The 20,214-nt window shown below is 38.9% G+C and overlaps 1 protein-coding gene across 8 annotated transcripts in view; it reads right to left on the bottom strand.

Annotated features, from left to right (window-relative positions):
* Positions 1 to 8,352: 8,352 nt before the first annotated feature.
* The window catches only part of ANO5 (anoctamin 5), a 55,663-nt gene continuing 43,801 nt past the window's right edge, over positions 8,353 to 20,214 (bottom strand). For all 8 annotated transcript variants that reach the window (XM_010412660.3, XM_019293763.2, XM_019293760.2 and 5 more), the window contains 7 exons: positions 18,074 to 18,243; positions 17,374 to 17,471; positions 16,860 to 16,990; positions 15,086 to 15,291; positions 14,101 to 14,282; positions 12,929 to 13,034; positions 8,353 to 12,086 (listed from right to left, as the gene is read on the bottom strand). In XM_010412660.3, the coding sequence (XP_010410962.1) occupies positions 11,865 to 12,086; positions 12,929 to 13,034; positions 14,101 to 14,282; positions 15,086 to 15,291; positions 16,860 to 16,990; positions 17,374 to 17,471; positions 18,074 to 18,243 (1,115 nt within the window). In that variant the 3' untranslated portion in view covers positions 8,353 to 11,864. The remainder of the gene's footprint in view (positions 12,087 to 12,928; positions 13,035 to 14,100; positions 14,283 to 15,085; positions 15,292 to 16,859; positions 16,991 to 17,373; positions 17,472 to 18,073; positions 18,244 to 20,214) is intronic.

Raw genomic sequence — 20,214 nt, forward strand, 5'->3', positions numbered from 1 at the left:
CATCAGTCTCTGTATGCTGTGGTGTATGATCTAGGGATCCCACTCTGTTTGCCAAAGCCAAATACTAAAGTGTAGATAGAAAGCTCTTATAAGACAATGCTATTTATTCTGTTTTAGTGCCACAGAAACTTCTCAATCTATTAGAAAAATAACAGTTGGAAGGAGGAAAGAGACAAATGCCAAAGTCTCTACTTGGACTGTATTCCTACACAGTAGAGCAAGAGGCATATTTTTGCGTAATATTCAGAAAGGAATTCATGATTTGCCCATCTGTATGGAACTGATTTATATGTGCCCATGGCATTCTACCAGCTGAGAAAGATTCCATACAATTTTCACATCCTCTATGCTCTCCTTTCAGAAGTAATGCCAGTTTCTCAAAAAATTGTCATACCATTTGTTTGTTCTGAAGCCCTGTTGAGGTATTTCTTAGCTATTAAGCCTGCTTTATCTATGAAAAATGTCCATTATGCCACAGGCAAGCAAAGATCAAGACTGAAATATGAATAAATATGTAAGAAAAGGGAGGCTGCAAGCACAGTTTTTGTTGCTGTTTGCCAGATGTCCAGAGCTCACACCCCGGGGGCTGCAGCCAGGTAATTAATGTTTGCAACATCTAGCTTGTTAAATTTAGTTGTTTGTTTTCTTGTTCTCTCACTTAGTATTTTCCTGTATTTCCACACTGTATGTCTTACTTTGTACATAATTCTGATAAAAATCACTGTTGCTATTTCCAGAACAAAAGACCTAAATTTTGTTACAGGGATGTGAATGTTTTTTTTGTGCACATCATTTTTTTTCTCCTTATCATGATAGACTGACTTTTAGGTACTAGTTATCCCTAGTTTTGCTTTGTTTTGTTCTGATGTGTCCAGTAATTGGTCTGAGACTGCGAATTCATCCACAAGTCACGCCTCCCATGAAGTTATACATTCCCCCTTTTTTTGTGGATATCTTCTGGCTTCTGAAGTGCTGAACACATCAGAAGTATTACAAAGGCCAGATTTAGTGCCTTTACAACAACAGGCTTCATACTTTTTTGGCTTTCTGTTAGGAATAATCACATAATAATCAAAGCTCTGAAATAAATACATATCCCCAAACTTAATGGCTGGAAAGCAAGTAGTCCCTAAAAATCCTTTCTGTCAGTCATGTCCTCTTCACTTCCAAATTCTTTACTATGAGGCTTCCCAGGCTTATGAAACACCTTTCCCTGGAGGAATCTTATCCTTAACAAAAATCTCCACTGAATCCAAGTGTTAAATCATTCTCATGTTACTGCGTCACTCCTGGTGCATTGAGCTGGTCTTCTGCTTTCACAGACAAATTTCCTTGGCAGGTTGCCCATTTCTTTCCATTTATGACAAGATTATTAATCACTCTCTGGTCAGTGCGTGCTCCATCATCAGAACACATCATAAATCATTGGTGCTTTGGCAGCTGGTTAACATTACACCCAAGTGCTTCACCAAGCACATCCTTTCCCCATCTACCTGAGCATCTTTTCCTTCACTCATGCCTTGTACCTTGTGCAGTGTTCTCCAAAAGGCTTCATAAATTGATTGCTTGTCTTTCAAAAGCTGCCCTGCACTTCTAATAGATTTCAAAATGATCCTCATTAATCCTTCTTCACTGAAAGGATGGGTGACAAGTCACACAGACTGAGGGAGTTGGAAAAATATGACCAGTGAGGGAAAGAGAGAGGAGGATTCTCTCTTAAATCCATCTGGGGCACAGAGGAGGTCAGATAGTGTAACAAACCAGCCCAAGTTTCTCCAATCGAACCTAATCTCAAGGAATAGGACTTTAAATACAACAGGACTTTCTCATGAGTGCTAGCATTTTGGCAGGAAATCTCACAATTATTCATGTTCTGGAATTCCTTTCCCACACCACAGGCAGGTTATCAGTCTGAGAGTAGACCCTCACTAAGATTTTTTGAGGGGTCTGAAGGCAATTTCTGTTTCACATATGTATTACTGTTTTCTCAAAATACTCCATGTTTCACCTACCCCATTTCCCTGCAGCAGGATAACAAGCAGTTTACAGATCCCAGCCTTTGAAGCAATATCCCTTTCTCAGCACAAGTGGGTTGGCAGATATACAGGTCAGCTGTATCACCTTCTTCTCCATGCTTTTTCCTATTTTAATCCTTGCTATTTCACAAAAGGTTATAGGGACAATAAATAGGAAAACATAATCTTCAAAATTAAAGCAATTCTAACCAGTTGATAATATTGCTAAACACTGGGGCCCAATGCTAACACCCTTTAAATAAATACTTGACCGAAGTGTAACTCCATTTTTTGGGTTGTCTTTTGTTAGTAGACAAATCAGGTTCAGAAGTTCTTTGTGAATTGAGAGGGTAGACTGAGCAAACTGAGCATGAACAGTAACTTTTCTTCTTGATAGTATTCAAATACCTGATATTTCTCAGGATTTTTATTTATGAATTAGTCTGAGTTTGATTCTCCAGGTAATATGTTATATTATATTATATTATATTATATTATATTATATTATATTATATTATATTATATTTATTGTAATATGACTGTTCACAATATAATCTGTCTGATACTGTGGTCACACAACTCACACATGCAAGTATCTGAAGTGCAACTTGAGTGTGGTAAGTGGTAACTTTGTCTTGCAGAACAAGATGAAAGACTGAGAATTGCAAGAAGTAGTAAACTTTTTGCCTTTGATGATAACAAGAAATAATGAAAACTTCCATTCTTAATATTTTAAAATATTCCCCAAACATACTTCATAACCATTTAGAAAAACTTCCAAGATTTAAAGCTTTTTCAGTTTAAAATCTGTTGATATAGATGTTTGTTTTTAATGAAAAATTCTACTTTAGAAAAGTTTTGTTAACAACCAGGAAATAAAACTAAGGGAATGATGTCATTTGCAGAAATGGTGGGTCAAAATGTGCTAACTCTTTTCACCGGGATTTCTAATATTTCTTGGGATGTATTAAAGCTATAAAAGAAATAACCAAATAAATCTTGACAGAGAACAATTAAAAAAGAAAATCTCAAAGCATAATTTTTTGTCGAGGTTTTAGTTTTTCTGCCAGCTTTGTTCATTGCCTACCTTGTTTCATTTGATAGAATAGAATATTCAGGGTTGGAAGCTGACTATTGCAGTCTTGAAGCTATTTTACATGATCCCTGTAGCTGCCCAAATTAGGAGTCCAGAATATGACTGTCAGTATGTTTCCTACATGTATGGTAGTATACCCTGTCTTGAGAAGACAATGTGGCCTTGCTATTGATTTTGTAACATCATGGAATAGTTTGGGTTGGAAGCAACTGGTCAGGGTAGTCACTGTCCACATGAGGAGGCAAATCATCACCCATCACTGTCTAACAGCCTCAAGGTGTACCAGGGCCAGATAGTGACCCACAACTGCCACATGTGACAAAACAGGTGTTACTGGAGTAAGAAGTCTTGCAAACAGTGATCTTGCAAAAAATCTCAAAAGACACAGTGCAGCTGGCTCCAATGGTAATGAGAATGGGAAGATTTCAGCTAAGACCAGGCTGCAAGGGAAAATCCTGCTCTGAGTTCCAGCATTTCCCCTGGAGGAAAAAATCCAAATAACAGAGATGTTCAGTCAGCCCCACAAATGGGATGAAGAAAAAGTCCCTGGAAGGAGAGTCCTGTGAACAGCGTCCAAGATGCCACCTGCATTTCCACCAAAATCTACCTCTGTTTTTCATCCAAATGCAGAGCCATAAAGCATAATGTTGCCACTTTGACAGCTGTCTCCTCTCTGCCTTACAGTTAACATGAAGGTCTTGTGATTGCCTGTACCATTATTGACCGTTCTGACAACAGACTTATGGTGGGACTGTCCTCACTATATTAGGTGTTTGACATTTTACTGATAAATCACTGTGGTCTGATCAAAGACAAAATCAACAGAGAAATTCTTGTCTACTGCTTTTGGCTGGTCCTTTCAGATCACCTCCAGGCCAAGCTGCTGTTCCACCATGCTTTAAAATGCGACAAGGAATGTGCTGACCAAAGACAATGATCTGATATCACTCTCTTCTTATGCTAAACAGTATCAACCCTTTTTCCAGTTAGAGGCTTAAAGTTTCAGAATGACTGTGAATTTTGTGCATTTCTGTGACAAATGCACACCAAATACATGCCAAATAATTGGCATTTATTGCAGAATGAAGAAGCTTATCAATGCAGCCTTACAGGAAGTTGTATTTGTTCTCACCACAACAGAAACTGAAGTTTCCTTCCTTGGTATTTGCTCCATCCTCATCAGACACCTAAGCTCTGTAGAAAAGCCTTGCTCCTGTGACTGTCTTTGTGCCCAGGAATAAGCTTGATCCCTGCAGTGACAGACAGGTGATGATCAGGGATGAGTGGTGTGTGCACAGAAGAAAGGGGGGGCTGCTCTGTGCACTGTGAAGTGTCTGGTTACACTGGGTAGACATTCAAAGCAGAGTCTGCCCAGCATTGAAAATGAAGCAAATGCTCCAAAGGATTTCTTTGGACTTAATTTCTTCCAGGTGCAAAAGCAAAGAAAATCCTGCTTTTCCCTTCTCAACAGAATCAACCTCTCAGATGCCCCCTTCCAGTTCCTGTATTAACTACTAATACAACTGGCCTCCCTCTCCTAGGAAGGGGAGACCTGCTGACAGACTAGCATTTACATTCAAAGGCTTCTTTTACACACCTGAATATTAAAAATTTCTCTACAAATGCTGGCTTCAAGCCTGTCTTGTGCCTCAGCTTTTGTGTCTTCTCCAGTTCATGAGGCCTTACACTTCTGTTTATTCAACTTCCTCCTTCTGAAGAGAAAGTAATTAATAAAAACTTCATAGTTCCCTCCTATTTTCAGTTCCCTCCACATGTTCAGGATGTAACCCCAGCACTCTGAACTTACAGCAAAATATGAAGCAGGCTCTTCTTCTGCTTTGATTTCCTCTACCCGTGTCACCTCCCTCAGTTCTAATCACAGCAGCGACCCCATTAACTAGACCATCATCCTTTTACTCATCCCACAGAGAGTACGTTCAGTTGATGAAAAAGTTGGATGTTGGTACCTGGCGACTCAATGTACTGTGGCATCTTTTAATTAAAACACAAGTCATTGTGACAGGCAGGTTGCAGCCACAGAATCATTTGCTATTTCCACATAAATGCAAACAAAAACCTAACGAAAAAGCACTTACCGCTTACCATAAAATGTATAAGATCTTTCTCCCTTACTCAAAACATGAAACTTTTCTGCTACATTGTCTCCTGTGCTGCTTCTGAGGAAGTGAAAAAGCTGTCATTGACACAGAGGCAAGCAATCCTATGTGAAAAGGGAAAGCAGGGAATCCTTCCTGATTGCAATGCACTAGTGGCTTGCTTAGAGCAGCATGAACTCTAGATACCTTAAAATTAACAGATTGCTATTATGTGGTGAGCTGCATATAAATCTCTTGGCCCACCTACTTCAGCTGTTTGGTTTTTTACCTGGATCTTTGTTGCAGAGATGTTGAAATCTTGGCCACATCTGAAAATAATAGTACAATTTACATCAGAATAGATGGAGACAGAATTTTATCCGAAGAATAACATATTGATGCCACCACCAGAGAACAGGCTTACCTGTATTACTGTCTGCTGGCACTAGTAATGGGCTAATGTCAGCAGAAATGTTTATTTGAGATAATCTGACAGTAAAACTGTTGTGAAGAGGTAATATGGCAGCGAATCCAGCCTTCCTATCAGTTTTCCCTGCTAAAACCTTCTGTCTGGAGCATTTTTACTCCTTTTTGAAAAACCTATTAAAAGAGCTATTGAGCGTGCAGTGCTGGAACATTCCAGCACTATTTGTTTAACATTTCACCAAGCACTAGCTGAGAAAAATAAGTAAAAGCCACCAGTGTGGAAGATACAAAGACCTAGGGGCCATCTGAGCCACAGGTTTTCTATCTTTGCAGCTTTTCATTGCCAAGGATGGTGTGGGCCAGATAGAGCCACAACATCAAGTGTTTCAAACCTACTGTGGTTAAGGAAGGGCCAACATAACAACAAAGCTCATTTATTTAATGGCTCCTGATGACAGAAGCAGTTACTATGGCCTCTGCATCTTTCAGTACCAAAACTGAGTAGTGTTGGTTGCTTTGAACACCCAAGGGCCAAGCGAGGTCAGTCAGTAACTTAAATACAAGTATTTCTGACAAGCTAATGGCAGTAGTTTGTTGAGGAGTTGAAAAGAATAATTCAAAAGAATCCTACCTTTATCAAATGGTTCAGACTGACTCATTTCTGACTGAGAAAGCATAGTCACTAATTATTGCAGGGGAATGTGTGTATGCACCTTCCAAAAATTGATACGGCTGCTGAATTTCACATCCTACTCATCATCTCCCAGCAGATTTCTCAGTACTTGCTAAAAAAATCCCTTCCTGAGTTGCATCTGAATGATGTAAGTGTTGTGTTGAGACAACTGATTATTTAAAACCAGAATGAGATTTAATTTAGCTACTCCTTTTTAAGGATGCCAAGGCAAGAATTGTTGTGACCACCCCTAACAAGGCAGACAGACAAGAAAACGTAGCTGTGGCTTAATGACGTTACACAGTAATTCATATAGTCTGGAAATAATTTTGTTATCCTTCATATGGTAATGATCATCCTTTTTTTCCCCCCTTTCCTTCTCTCCATCTGTTTAGGGAAGGAAGGTTTTTTAAATAAGTCCTTTGTGAGGGCTCCCTTTACCCTCTCTGGATACAATATCTTGGCCACACCAGATGGTAGGACCCCTGACCCTTCCCCTGTGTCTCCCAGAAGTGTGTCCTAAACATTTAAGACAGTATTTTGAGAAACACTGGTTTTCTACTAATTTTGAACATTTTGAGGAATACTAGACAAGATTTTGTTTCAGAGCCTACACATCTTAAATTGCAGACTTCAGATGCTGGCATATTGTTTTTCCCACATCTTGCTGTTCTTTCCCACTAATCCACTGGTGAATGGGTTACTTATTTTTCTGCTCCTGTAAGAAAATGTATTTAACACCACTTGAGATGCAAATGTTGGAAAAACGTCTTCTATTTCAAAGCTCCCTATATTTTTTTTCTTTGTATAGAATAAACATGGACTTATTTTTAGAAAGACTCTTTAATCTGGGTAGATGATATAGATGCCTTACCTATTTTTCTCATTCAGAAAGTAGAACCACTGAATTTTGGTGCATCTCTTCATTTACTGCACAAGTTTCATGAAGGAACTAAGACTTTTGAAGGGTAGCTACAATTTTCAATCATGCAGAGAGCCAAGTTTGTACCAGAATTTGTGAATGTCTTCTCACAACCTACCATGCTACTCTTTTTTATAAAATATAATTGGCTTTGGATGACATTGTACCCCAAATTAAACTTTAAATTACCCATTTACCACAGGCCTTGGTGGAGGCAAGGTTTTGCCTTCAAGAACAAAGCTTGAATGCACCTCAAAACTTCCAACTTATTACATAAATATCCCCTATATCCTGCATATCAACTGCACCTTCCTTAATATTTTTTTCTCACTCCTCTCTTTCCTTTGCTACCAATTTCTCCTCCATTTTAATGCTTTAGTTTTCATTTTCATACTTAATTTAAGTACCCTATCAGTGGTGGTACCATAATATATAATTATACCCTGCTTGTTTTGCTCTTTTTTTCTTCTCTCCTTTTTTAATACAGAGAAGATTCTTTTATTCATCTTATATCTTTCTTTAATTTGCTTAAATTGCATGTGTCTTAGTCTATAATTTCAAAGTTGCACAGGAAATGACCTACCAAGCCTGGCAGGTGACCCTGTTCCCAGAGTCCTGACAATGTGGTACAACAGGAGAGGTGAGATGCTGAGGTAAAAACATCTACTGAGAGCAAGTCATAAACTTCAACCCAGAGTCCCTGTGATTTAATCCAAAGCCCTTCACTGGTACCAGAAGTGAGTTTTAAGAAAGATCAAAATATGTATAGTAAGACTTTACCAGTCCCTTGGGAAAGCTTCAGCTCTGCGATCTTTTCCAGTATATGTACTCAAAGCTATTTAAAGTGCACGTACGTGAACCACTTGTGCTGTGCGTGGAAACTGCATGTGTGACTGAGAACTTGAGAAGTCACCTCAGGTCCTGGCATTGCAGGAATAAAAACTGTATCCAGACAACGCAGGGAAAAGCAGCCTGGCTGAAAATGGATCTGTATGAACATTACACACATGAGTTGCAGAAATCTGTATGAATACTTTTCTCCAGGAGGCTCTCCAGGCATTGACTCTTAGTATTTCAGCTCCTCTCTCAATTCTTGGAATTTTCACACACAAGTTGACAGCACATTAAAAATGAACGCAGCTTTATTTGCTAGATTTAGGTCTTATTAAATGTGCATATTAAATGTTAGCAGAATGTTTAAAAATTTATTCTGACATTAGTGTATCATATGTATCAGCAACATACTCAGCGGACAAAAATGCCACTCGGTTACACGACAGTACAAGTCAAACAAGTGGAATAGCCAGAAACTCCCATCTATTTTCACTCCATTCTGTTGCCTCAAACAGACAGCATTACATAAAAAAGTAAAAGCATAGTAAGAAAATTTTCTAGAAAAAACAGTATAGTGTCTCATAGTAGCATTCTTCTTTTGCAGTCCTTTGCTTAGAACATACCACACTAAATCTTCCCAAGGTATAAAACCTAAATTTTAATTGCAAAAAAAAAAAAAATCCCTGATTGTATTACACCTGAAATGTCAATTTTGTTTTGTGTCACTAATTCTAATGAGGCAATCTACTGTTGTTTAAATTACAGTAATTGCAACACAGAACTTCATTCACTTTGGTTAAAGGGCATTTTTAGATACTGAATCACATCAAAATGAAATATTCCAACAGTAAGAATCAGCACATCTCCAAACTGACCAGGCCTTCCTTACTTTTGTCAGTTTTCAAGAACACTTTAGGAAACTTATGTGAACCATTATAAACCCAACCATACTGACACCTTTAGTCAAAATACTTGCTTAATGGCAAGTAAAGGCAAACTATGATGTAAAAAGGTGTTAAGACTAATTTTTTTATGTGATATTAGCTTTTAGTATGACAACAGATTCTCTTTTCAACAGTTTCTGTATATGAAGAAGTAATGCTATGAAGTGTAATGACATATTTTTAAGATACATACACATTTCTTTCTAAATAAACTGATCCCAGGTTTTTTTCCACTTTCTATTGTATGGTACAACATATACAAAACATCTATTTGTACTGCATTAAATAGCAAGTGATCTTAAAAAATAAGTTTGAAAGAAGCACGAAGTAGGAGTCAAAACATCAATTCAAATTTAGGGTCTGCATGCAGGGCTTCTGCATATCAATGCTGTACCCCAAACAAATGTATTTCCTTATTTTTCTTCATCTTGCTTTTAAACAGCATCGTTCATTCACAACACACCTATTTTGCTGATATCTTTTCAAGGGTAGTATATTAGGACACTATTACTAGAAGAAACTAATCTCCCATAAGCAAAAATAGTACATCTAACACTGAATTTCCAATCTGTTTTCTGCTTCAATCAGGTTGTACGTTTTGCACAGAAATATCCTTTTGCATCTCATTACCTTTCTGTTTGAAGCAACTGTTTGCATTGCAAACAGTAACAAACCCACGCCATCTAAATAAAGCAGTTTAATTAGCAGTTTATGTGCAAGATGCAGCACAGTGCTTTCATTGTGCAAATTGTGGTGTTTGATATGTGATTACGACTGATGGCTGATACTCTTCTTTGGCTTACACATTAAGCAGCAGAGCTAATTCATTTACACATGCATTCTTCCAACAGATCCATTATCTCAAATATATTTGAATATTCAAGAAGATGATCAGTTCATCATGAACATGAATTGCCAATATGCTTGATTGATCAAGCAACCTTAGAGAATGAAGGTGAGTAACTTACAGTAACGAGAAATGTACATCAGTATCCACTCCTTGACTGGCAGCCAAACCATGTGATGTGTGCTCGAGGTAGGCACTTAATATTAATCCTTTTGCTAATAACAACAGCTCCACTCAGGACATTGATTTAAAACTGTTACAACATTAAAGTTACTTGCCAAGTACTCCAAGACACAGGCAAGGTTTGCTAAAACAAAATACCCTAAGTTGTGGTACTAGTAAACAGTACATCATTCAGCTGATATGGAATACAAATCTCGATTTTTATGCGTATACCCGCGAGGAAGTGTAACTTTCAAAGTGCAAATAGAGCAAAATTTTCTAATTTTGTCTACCTGGTGTATTCAGCATGAGAGAACTCAATAATCCGGTGTTATGACAATCTGCAGTCTTGGCATGAACTGCTCTCCAAGAGTCCACATGGCACTGAAACCCAAGTGTGCCAAGGCAGGCATGGTTTGGTAACACTGAACAGCTCTGTCTGCAGGTTCACTATATCCTGATGCCTGCAAGCACATTTTGGAAATGGGCACTGCCCTGCAGAGATCATTTTCACACCTTTTTCCAAATGCAAAGAAACAAGGCACTAAGCATGGAAGCGTTGATATGTTTTAAATATACAGCAAAATCATAAAAATTCCTTTCTGCTTCAAACTAGAAAATGATGGCACATTCTTAAACAGCTGGAAGCTACTTTGCACAAATAGTTATTATACATTTATAAACTCAGTAACTTCATAGAAAAGCCACCTAACAAAAGAGAAAAAAAAAATCCTTCCCAAAGATTCAAAATGGGAAAAAAAACCAACCCAACCCCAAGCCTCAGGCTACTACGTATAAGGACAGTAACAGCATAAACATAGATTATCCGGCATGCTTAAAATCTTGTGGATAAAAATCCAAGACCAAACCATTCAGCTAGATCTGATATGGTGGTCCAGCTCCCAATCCACTGCCATGGAGTACAGGCACACTCCATGCATCGAGGACAGACACACAGCTTTAGCCCTTTGCTGGCATTTCACTGAGAATCCAAACAAAGAAATAAATAAATGAGCAACTTTGGCCAAAACCAATGTCAAACACAATCTTCCAATGGTAGTTTTTGAGAATGAGAAATTAAGTAACTGTTATTCTCCAAACCATATACATCTTTTCAAAACCCCCTGCAATTAGGTGATTCCACAATATCTGCATTTAAAGAGAAAACTCTTCGGTAAACCGTATCTTTATGAAAATAAATTATGGCTTTTTTTTCCTGCACTAGTATGAATTAACTGAATTCTGTGCCTATAAATAATTCCAAGTGGAATTAAGCCCATATGTCTTTAAAGATCAATTACTTCTACAAAATGTACAGAAGTTCAAACCAATGTTTCATAAGACATTATATGAATATATAAAAAAAAAACCCCAAACCTTAACCCTTCAATCAGGAGTGTTCTATTTAAGTGACCACAAAATAAAAATAATAATTCTCAACATTTTCCACAGAAGTGGTCCTCTGTGGTATCCTTTTCAGTCAGCTGAGATACAGCCTGGAGTCTTGCAATTAGCCACACAGAGGGGGCTTGGTGGTAAATGACCTTATCATGTGTCCTGTGAGCCCTTTGTGGTTAACAGCGCTTATACCTGGAGTCCAAATTCTAGAATTACAAGATTACATTTACTACTCAAAGTCATGGGAAAATAAAAACCAGTGCCGAAATCATACAGTTAAGTAGATTTCCTAAACCTTGTAAGCTCAGTAAAACTTTTAAAGAAAAGTCTATCATCTTTGGACTGAAAGAGAAGGGTTGAACTCTCCTACAGCTTTCAACATGATGCATACTGAGCAAACCACAGATAAGAAAAGCTAAAACAAGCTAAATCCCCAACAGTTGGGTTTTGGCTACATTGCCCTGGATAGCTCCATTCTCCCTTCCGTGGCGATGAACTCCTTTTCTGTGGCTTGTTTATCACCTTGGCACAGTCTCTCCTTCAGTTTTTCAAGTTCATACTCATGTAGGATTTTTTGTGTTAAGTACTTTTCACGTTTTATTTTGGCTTTCACATCTGCAGGAACATCAGGAATCATCCATGCTACAAAGAACTTGACGATGAATACAACATGCTAAAAAGAAAAAAAATTAACAACTCATTACCAAATGAAACACCTTTTGTTTTATGTGTCACCAAATGGGTCACTTTTTGTTCACAAACAGAATACATTTCATTTGGCTGTCCTGGAACAATATATACCAAATTAATGTGTATTTAAGACGTGCATGAAGATTAAAACACACCGTCTTATGGAGAAATTTTAATTCCAAACCATTAATGATTTAGCAAACCCAACAGAAGAGTGTCAGGGCCTGAATCTTAACCATCGCTTTTTAACTCCTCTGTGTGATTTGTCAGAAAGTTCACACAGCTGTGCTGGTAACACTTAGCTTTTGAGAGCTGATGAAACACAGCAGGAAAAGTGATGAGAAGAGCACTTTAGCTACTCCGTTTTCCCTTCATAACTTGCAAAGCAGTGGCTTAACACTGAAGTGCCAGTTATCCAAACTATTGATTTAGCTGTTTTTAACCAATATACATCTCTGCAAAATGCTGTCTGGATTTTGAATACAGTCATCTCACATACAGCTCTTTAATGAAAGCAAGATGAGTGGAAGTGCTAGTCCTGGTGGCTTTCATCTCTTTCACTGGCATAAAGACTTTTTTTATTTTGCTGATTATTTTGATCAACATTAGCAGTCTCCTCAGCCATTTTCACTGTTCCTACTCTGAGGTCAGCTCGCTGAAGTTAAAAGGCCCAGTAATAGTAATCATTTAGGACATGAGTACTCGGTTATTACCTAGGGAACAGATTATTTTATACTCCCAGCAATTCTGTTTTCTGTAATATTAGTAACAATCTAGAAAATCACAAGGTACCAGTGTTAGAAGAAAATTTCGTTGGGAACATACCTCCATAATAATTATAAAGGCCAGTTTTGCAGCAAGAATGTGCCAGAACTGCATAGTGTGAAAGTATTTCCTCTCATGATCTGGAGGATATCGATAGTCTCTGTACCTGTTGGAATGACAGACATGCAAAGGTGAAATGTCACAGTCAGCCTGGGACAGACTGCAAGCTTAGTGACACTTACAAGCAAGTATAGCTGTCACTTAAGGAACCTTTTCTTGTTTTAAATGGTCTGTTTCCTTTTGCAGAAAAAGGTTGCCTCTCAATTTGTTTCTATCTTTGTGTTTGCTTAAGCACCCTCACATACACAGCAACAGAGCAGAGATGAGGATGTGAGACATGAAATTTGGTACACAGGTTACTTGTTTTTCAGGCAATGGTCAAATAATACAGGACAGAGTGATGGGATGTATCACAGGGTAATGGGCACGGATTGAATAAATGTGACAGACATGAACAGATTACGGACTGGACAGATGCAGAATTTCATTAAAGGACAGACTTGAGTACATGTTCTACACCACCAAATAAATGTAGTTTCTGAAGGTGCTGGGGTGGTTGGTTTGGGGTTTTTTTTGTTTGCTTTGAGATTTTTTTCATCAAATCAATACTCTTCTTTCACCCTTTGCAAAGTTCTTTTCCAACTATTCTAGAATCTCCAATGCTTCTGCTAGCAAGAAAGGACTACTTTTTAAATGGATAGGTCTGATTCTTGGTCTGATCAAGCAAAATAAGGATTGATTTAAAATACCATATCTCATTTTCAGCTTTGGAATCTAAACATCCCCTTTTTTCTGGTTCCTTGTCCACTTATGCAGCCTAAAAATCTTTGAAAATACAGGCTGAAGTTCACAACTTCAAGGATATAAATTTCCTTCCTCACTCAAAAATCAATAGTGTAATTAAGTAAACAAAAAATCCAATGAAGAAAAAGCAAAATGCACATTAGCAACGAGACTCTTAGGGGTGATTTTTTTTGTGGTGATTGCTTTTGTTATTGGCTTGATCTCTTACCACCTCAAGCATTACCTTGTTGATAGCCTAAATATTACCTCGCACACTTCAGAATGATGAGAATGACATAATTTGTTTTCTAATGGACTACTTAGATCTGCATTGATTTTTTTATGCTGTATTCTAAACCAGGTGATAAAATAATTATTATTACACCAACCTGCATATGACAAAGTTTTCTGGATTCTCTTTAGGTTCATTTCTCTCAGGAAAATCTGAGATTAGAAACACTGACAAACTGCTGTTTATGTATCCAGACATAGGTGAATCTTCATTTTCAGAATAAGCATAGTAGTAAACTAAACGAGGGATCATATCTGATGTGAATGCAACAATAAAGGCCTGAAAAAAAATCGGAATAAGAAATTAAGAAAGTGGCACACAAAATTCGTGAGCAGATTTATAAGGGGGTTGTGGTTCTGTGACTCTGGCATTACCCAGAATCTATTAAGAAAGGGTGAGAAGCATGATTAGGGCACTTCACCTTGGTAAAAGATGCTGAGTGCAGCCTCCGCACATTTTGCCTGGAAGCTTGAGATACTTAAGGTGCTAAGGTATCGTGCTACGTTGGCAGTACCTGCAAGTGGGTTTGTTGCCTAAGACACACTAAAAAGAGGCATCTCTTTTGCTCAGTAGTCTGCTTTACATATGCTTCTGATGAAATACTGGCATAGCAGTGTATATATATAAGTTACCAGCTTATAAAAACTACTTGGAGGCACTGCTCCCACAGGGGCATCCAGAAGCAGCTGACTGAGCACAGTTCCCACAGAACAGGCCTCATAGTGACAAGGACAAAAATGCATCTGACCCACAGAATTCATCCACCTTTCCTGTCCCCTACAGTTCCCTCTGGGCAATCAGGGTGCTTCATCAGACTAAGCTTCGTACTGGCTTATGCCACTCCAAAAGGCTGGAAAACACACACAACTGAATGAAAGATTATGGCCAAAAAAATGTGGATTGGGAGCTGCACACTGCCAACATATGGACAAGCCAAACCACTTAAATGGTTTGATAGTATCTTTGTAGGTTAACAAGATACAGTGTTGATGAAGGAGAATAAGTATCAGCTGGTTTTTATTTTTTCACATTTTGAGTACATAGAAGAATCAGTGTTGATGTAGCACAGCTAACATACTTACATTAGTGACAACAGACAGGATGGCCATCCCGTTCAGGATTTCCTGCCACACTCCTATGCTATGTGCTTTTGCAGCCACAGGTCTTCTGTACTGAGTGGTTAATTTCCAGGAGTCTACTCGAATCTCCAGGATATTATTCATCAGAGCAAGAAGGGGAGCCAGGGGAAAGGATGCCACAAAGAGGGTAATGAATCCAAACTGAATGACTGCAAGGGAGAAAAAAAAAGTGTCAAAATCTGCTCTTCCAAAAGTATCCTCAGAATCACAGGGGTCTACCACTAGCAGACAAATGGCAAACTTCTGCCATGCTACTCAAGCCTGAGCTAAGTGACAATCAGCCCCAGCCCCAAGACTTCTGTCGTTTCAGGCTGCCATTCAGCAGCACCCATAGGAATGGGCATTCACGTCCTCTGAAATGATGCCAGCAGTGCTGGATACCAATCCTTTCAGGGTGCTGCAGTTCTCATATGACTGGTGTGTAACTGCAGGGGAATTGGGAGGTATTCATCCATCAAATTTTTCACTTTTAGGCCAGTTTTATTCTCTTGCAGTTAGTTTGTACAAATAACACACCTCACAACCTTACCTCCACCTATTGTTACTGATTTAATCAAAACATTCATACCAATTCTATATGCAACAGTTCCACTGGGGAGTCTTGACATTAGTTTAAGAATTGCAAATAAGATATACAATGATCCTTTCAGTTGTTACCAAAATTGAGTATCTCAGTACAGAATGTGGTAATTCTTGGTGCACAGCCAATACTGCCACTATATTTCAAATAAAGGAAACAGAATGTTTCATCTGGTTTAGGTAGTGCATAAAAATAAATTCCCATACACCAGTCATTCACTCTTCCATGATTTCAGTGCTAAATTATTCACCTTAGACGAGCAACAAAATTCCTACTAGCTTAGCAGCCCTGGGACAATGTTGGAGCATAGTGGTTCAGTTCTGATTCTGGAAGAGCAAGGACATGGCTGGCACCAGTGATTGCTCTGAGTGTGTTAATTTCACAAGACCACAGCCCCGTATCAAATTACAGTGATAATAACTCTATGCATCTCTAGAACACTTAAAACTATTTCTGCAGAAATAAAACAATACAAACGTTCATTTTTCAACAAAATGTATCCTTGTAATAGCCAAATACGAACTTCTTTAAAGTCTCCTTTAGATTTAGCTTAGCTTCAGTTCTAGTTTCAGTTCCACAGGTTTTGTAAACTACTGTTATATGCTGACATGCTCATGTTACCTTTCAAAACCTGTATTTTCCCTTGCCCACACTCCCTCTGCTGGTCTAACAGACTGAACAGAAGCACTCATCAGTGCAAGACTAAAGCTGAAGGGATTCTCCTCTAGCCAGTTCGTAGACCTCATGTCTGCAGTACCCATCCTTACAGCATATTTGGCACTCTTCCCATACTTAGAATTTCCACTGGCATCAGCTAAGAATATGCTTTGGAACAAGAAAAGAACAGACACTAAGGCAGCTGGCTGCACTGAGAATAATGTTCCTCATTCAAATGAAGAAAACAAAAAGTCTTTGCAGTGTTTCTGTGAAATTCCCAGCAGCTAAAGATGCAAAGACAGCTTTTTTTTTTTTTAAATGGGCTGACCTATTTAATGCTTTCCAGCAGTTAATCATCCACTGTTATGCAGATGAAAGTGGTGGCATCAACCCACAACAATTAATCGAGAAAATGTTCTTTTGAAAGTGTCAGTACAAGGTGTCCTGTCCTCAATTCCAAATGTGTAATTTTAAACTTACCCATTTCTAAATATTCATAGAACAGGCCTAAGGCTCCAAATGTCTGCAGATCATGGTCTTGCTCCCAGCGACTGTATAAATTTTCGGGATTATTTCTGGCTTTCCGACGACCCCACCAGTTACAAATCCAGCTGAATATGCAGAAAAAGTTAACAATGAGAGAAGCAGATCAGATCGGTGCACTTGATTAGAGTGTGGTGCTAATAACACCAAGCTTATGGGTTCAGTTCCTGCATGGACCATTCACTTAAGAGCTGGACTCGATCCTTGTAGGTCCCTTCCCCCTCAGGTATTCTGTAAAGCCTCCCCTTCTCTGAGCAAGCTCCTTAATACAACATGCTTTTATAAGCATGGTTTCCACAAGAGAGGCTGAAAGCCTCTATGAAATGAGTCTACATCTCAGAATTTGTGCTTAATTTCCCGAGTTCTTCTTATCTTCCTCATATGGCAATCACTCCTGCCAGGAATTTCCTCTGGCTATAAGATGAGCATCTCAGTGTCAGAGGGAACTTACGGAACAATAGCCTCTTGGATATTTCCCCAGATCTGTTTGCCAGCCATGACTATGGTGAGCTGTGTCGTCAGTTCTATCAAACAGCCCGCAGGATCGCACTGGTGGAAACAAACTGTGTGTTAATGGACATGAATAATGGGTATCACCCAGATAAACTATATTCTACTACTGTATAAATGCAAGAAAGGAGATCTTAAAACTTGGAAGGACAGTACTTAATTTCCACATGGACTGCCAGCTAAGCTACCCTCTCAGGAAGGCTGTTAGAGAAGGGCTTTCAGTGTTTAAAGTGTGAGAAGAAACACACACCACAACATAACCATTTGAAGACAGAGTAATTCAGGGATGCTTCAGCAGGACCTGCGTGCAGCACACACCCCTCAGCCCCAAAAAGGTGAATCTTCTGCACTCAGTGAGCTCTTGGTACCAGACTTTTTTTTCAGACCTATGGTGAGACCCACTAGTATTTCAGGAGAACTGGGACCAAGAAAACCTTTAGGATTTTTCACTCTTGTGACTGACAGGTTTTCACTGCTGGTGTTTCCCTGTCTAGCAACAGCAGGAAGAGTCACTGGAAGCCTCAGCATCAGCTTCAGGATAGCCAGCTGAGGTCCAGCTCAGTTCAGACCAACCCTGCAGTTGGAAATTTACGACTCTGCAGGTTGAAGGGAACAATCCACCTTAATTAAGAAAATCTTACCTCTTCATTTCGCCAGCGATTAAACATGTATGTGTAGGCACCTGGGTAACCAACAAACTTCCCTTTGAAGAAGGCCACATAGAAGCAGGATGAATAGTAGTTGACAAACTGGAACAAAAACATTTTCATAGTGAGCCTGTTCTCATACTCCATATGAGTTCTGGGGATCTCTGTGAAACCAGAAAACAGTAATTTTATGTTCCTTTATTCCTTTCAAAAGGATACAGATTCACAAATACTCATCATGTACAGTGACCTTAACGGAAAAAAAAGGAAAAGAAGAACACGTACAAACATTTCAGCAGATGGAGTTCCTGCTTTCAGACACCCTACCCTTATTTTACAATGCAACATTTGATGCAGGCAGGCAAAGGAAATTCATATTTAAAACTTTTATAAAATTTAATTTCCCCTTCTTTGTACTGTCCATCAGCATTTGTCCATCCCCAAAAGTTACACTACTTTAAGAGATCCAAGATGAATCTCGAACTAGCAGAATCTCCTGTAGTATGAAGATTTCACTGTAAGCAACACACATGATCATTTTTTTTCTTTGTGGTAGAGAAGTATGTTACAGTATTTTTTTCCCCAACATGCTGTATGTTTATACCATAAAAATCAGCAGAAACTGGATGGCCCATGTGCCTCTGAAAGACAAGGCTCATAATGGGCAGAAAAACAGGGGAGAGTACAGGCATCTTGGAGGTACCAAACATCACCAAACTTTTGCTTAGGATTTTGCCGCCTTTTGCTGCTCATTGTCTATCACATTTATATTTTTAAAGGGAGCAGGAAGCCCTAAACATATTATTGTCAAATGTCCTGTCAAATGATAACACACAACCAATTCAAGGGAAGTAGCATAAGGAAATACACTACAAACATTCAAGTCCCTCTGAATTGCTCAGGACCTGGCAGATGTGTTGAACTCACCTGCCTTATTGTAAAGTTGCTTTATATAACCGAGTAAACTGATGTTTTCCAAGCTTGGTGTAAGTTTGCATGCCAGAAGAACATGAGGTATTTACTGGGAACCTGATATTGGAGGGTAGGACAGAGCACTCAGGTGAGGCAGTCTGCCTAGCCTGCAGCTCCCTAAAATACTTTTATTTTCAGTGAGCTGTTAAAATACTGATGTGAGGCACACAAAGTTCAGAGCACCAGAGGCAGGTTATACCTGCTTGTCTCAACACCAAACCTGGCCGAAGCATTTCAAGGTGTTCAAGAGTGAATAAAATCCGGCAGACACTCCTGACAGCCCGGGCCAGGCGCAGCCACCTCGGCCGCCCGAGGAGGGCAGCAGTCCCACCCACACCAGTGAACTGTTCTGTTCCCCTGTAACACATAACCCCAGGTGGTGCTGACACTTGAGAAATCAATCGTCCACACTTGCAAACTCGCCAAATTACACTGCTGAGCCTTCACACTTATAATTCTTGATCCTCAAGAAAGCAAGATGAAAAAAATTACGATTTTCTGCTTGTTTCTGTGTTTGTTAGGGGCAATTTTAGTCATTACTTGTCCTGTTTCTGATTTGGCCAAGAGAGATAAGGAATACAAATCTCAGAGACAAAAGATGGCCTATGACAAATCAAAATAAACCAAATGCAACATCCCTTTAAGTTTCTGCAAGAAACACCTTCAATTCTTGACTTGACTTGCAAGATCTCACAAAAAAAATCAACTGTTTTTATGACAACTGCACAAACTGCAAGTACCTAATATTTTCAGCTCCCCTCCCCAAACTGAATATATTCTGCAATTATTTTGCTATGAAACACCTGCAGGGACTTCTATCTCTAAATCATTAAGGACAAATAAATGAAATAAAAAAAACCCCCATATGTAAGAAGGGCTCTCAGGAAGGATATTTCCAGCATGCAAGCAAAAGTCAAACACAAAATATATGACAAAAGCAGTCACTCTTTCTGGGCCTCCAGCTCTGCAGCGAGGTTACTGCTATCAATGGCTACTGCCACAATAACACATCCTGGGCACAGCTTCTCATCCTGCTCAACCTCTGCCTTCCATCTGTGTAACTCCAAATCTGTAAAGCCACAGCTAAGGGAATCAATGCTCAGAAAAAATGGAAAATGTACTATCCCATTGCATATTTTCCCACAGACTAAGAGTTACGATTA

The sequence above is a fragment of the Corvus cornix genome, chromosome 5, assembly GCF_000738735.6.
Source record: "Corvus cornix cornix isolate S_Up_H32 chromosome 5, ASM73873v5, whole genome shotgun sequence".
NCBI classification, from domain to species: Eukaryota; Metazoa; Chordata; class Aves; order Passeriformes; family Corvidae; genus Corvus; species Corvus cornix.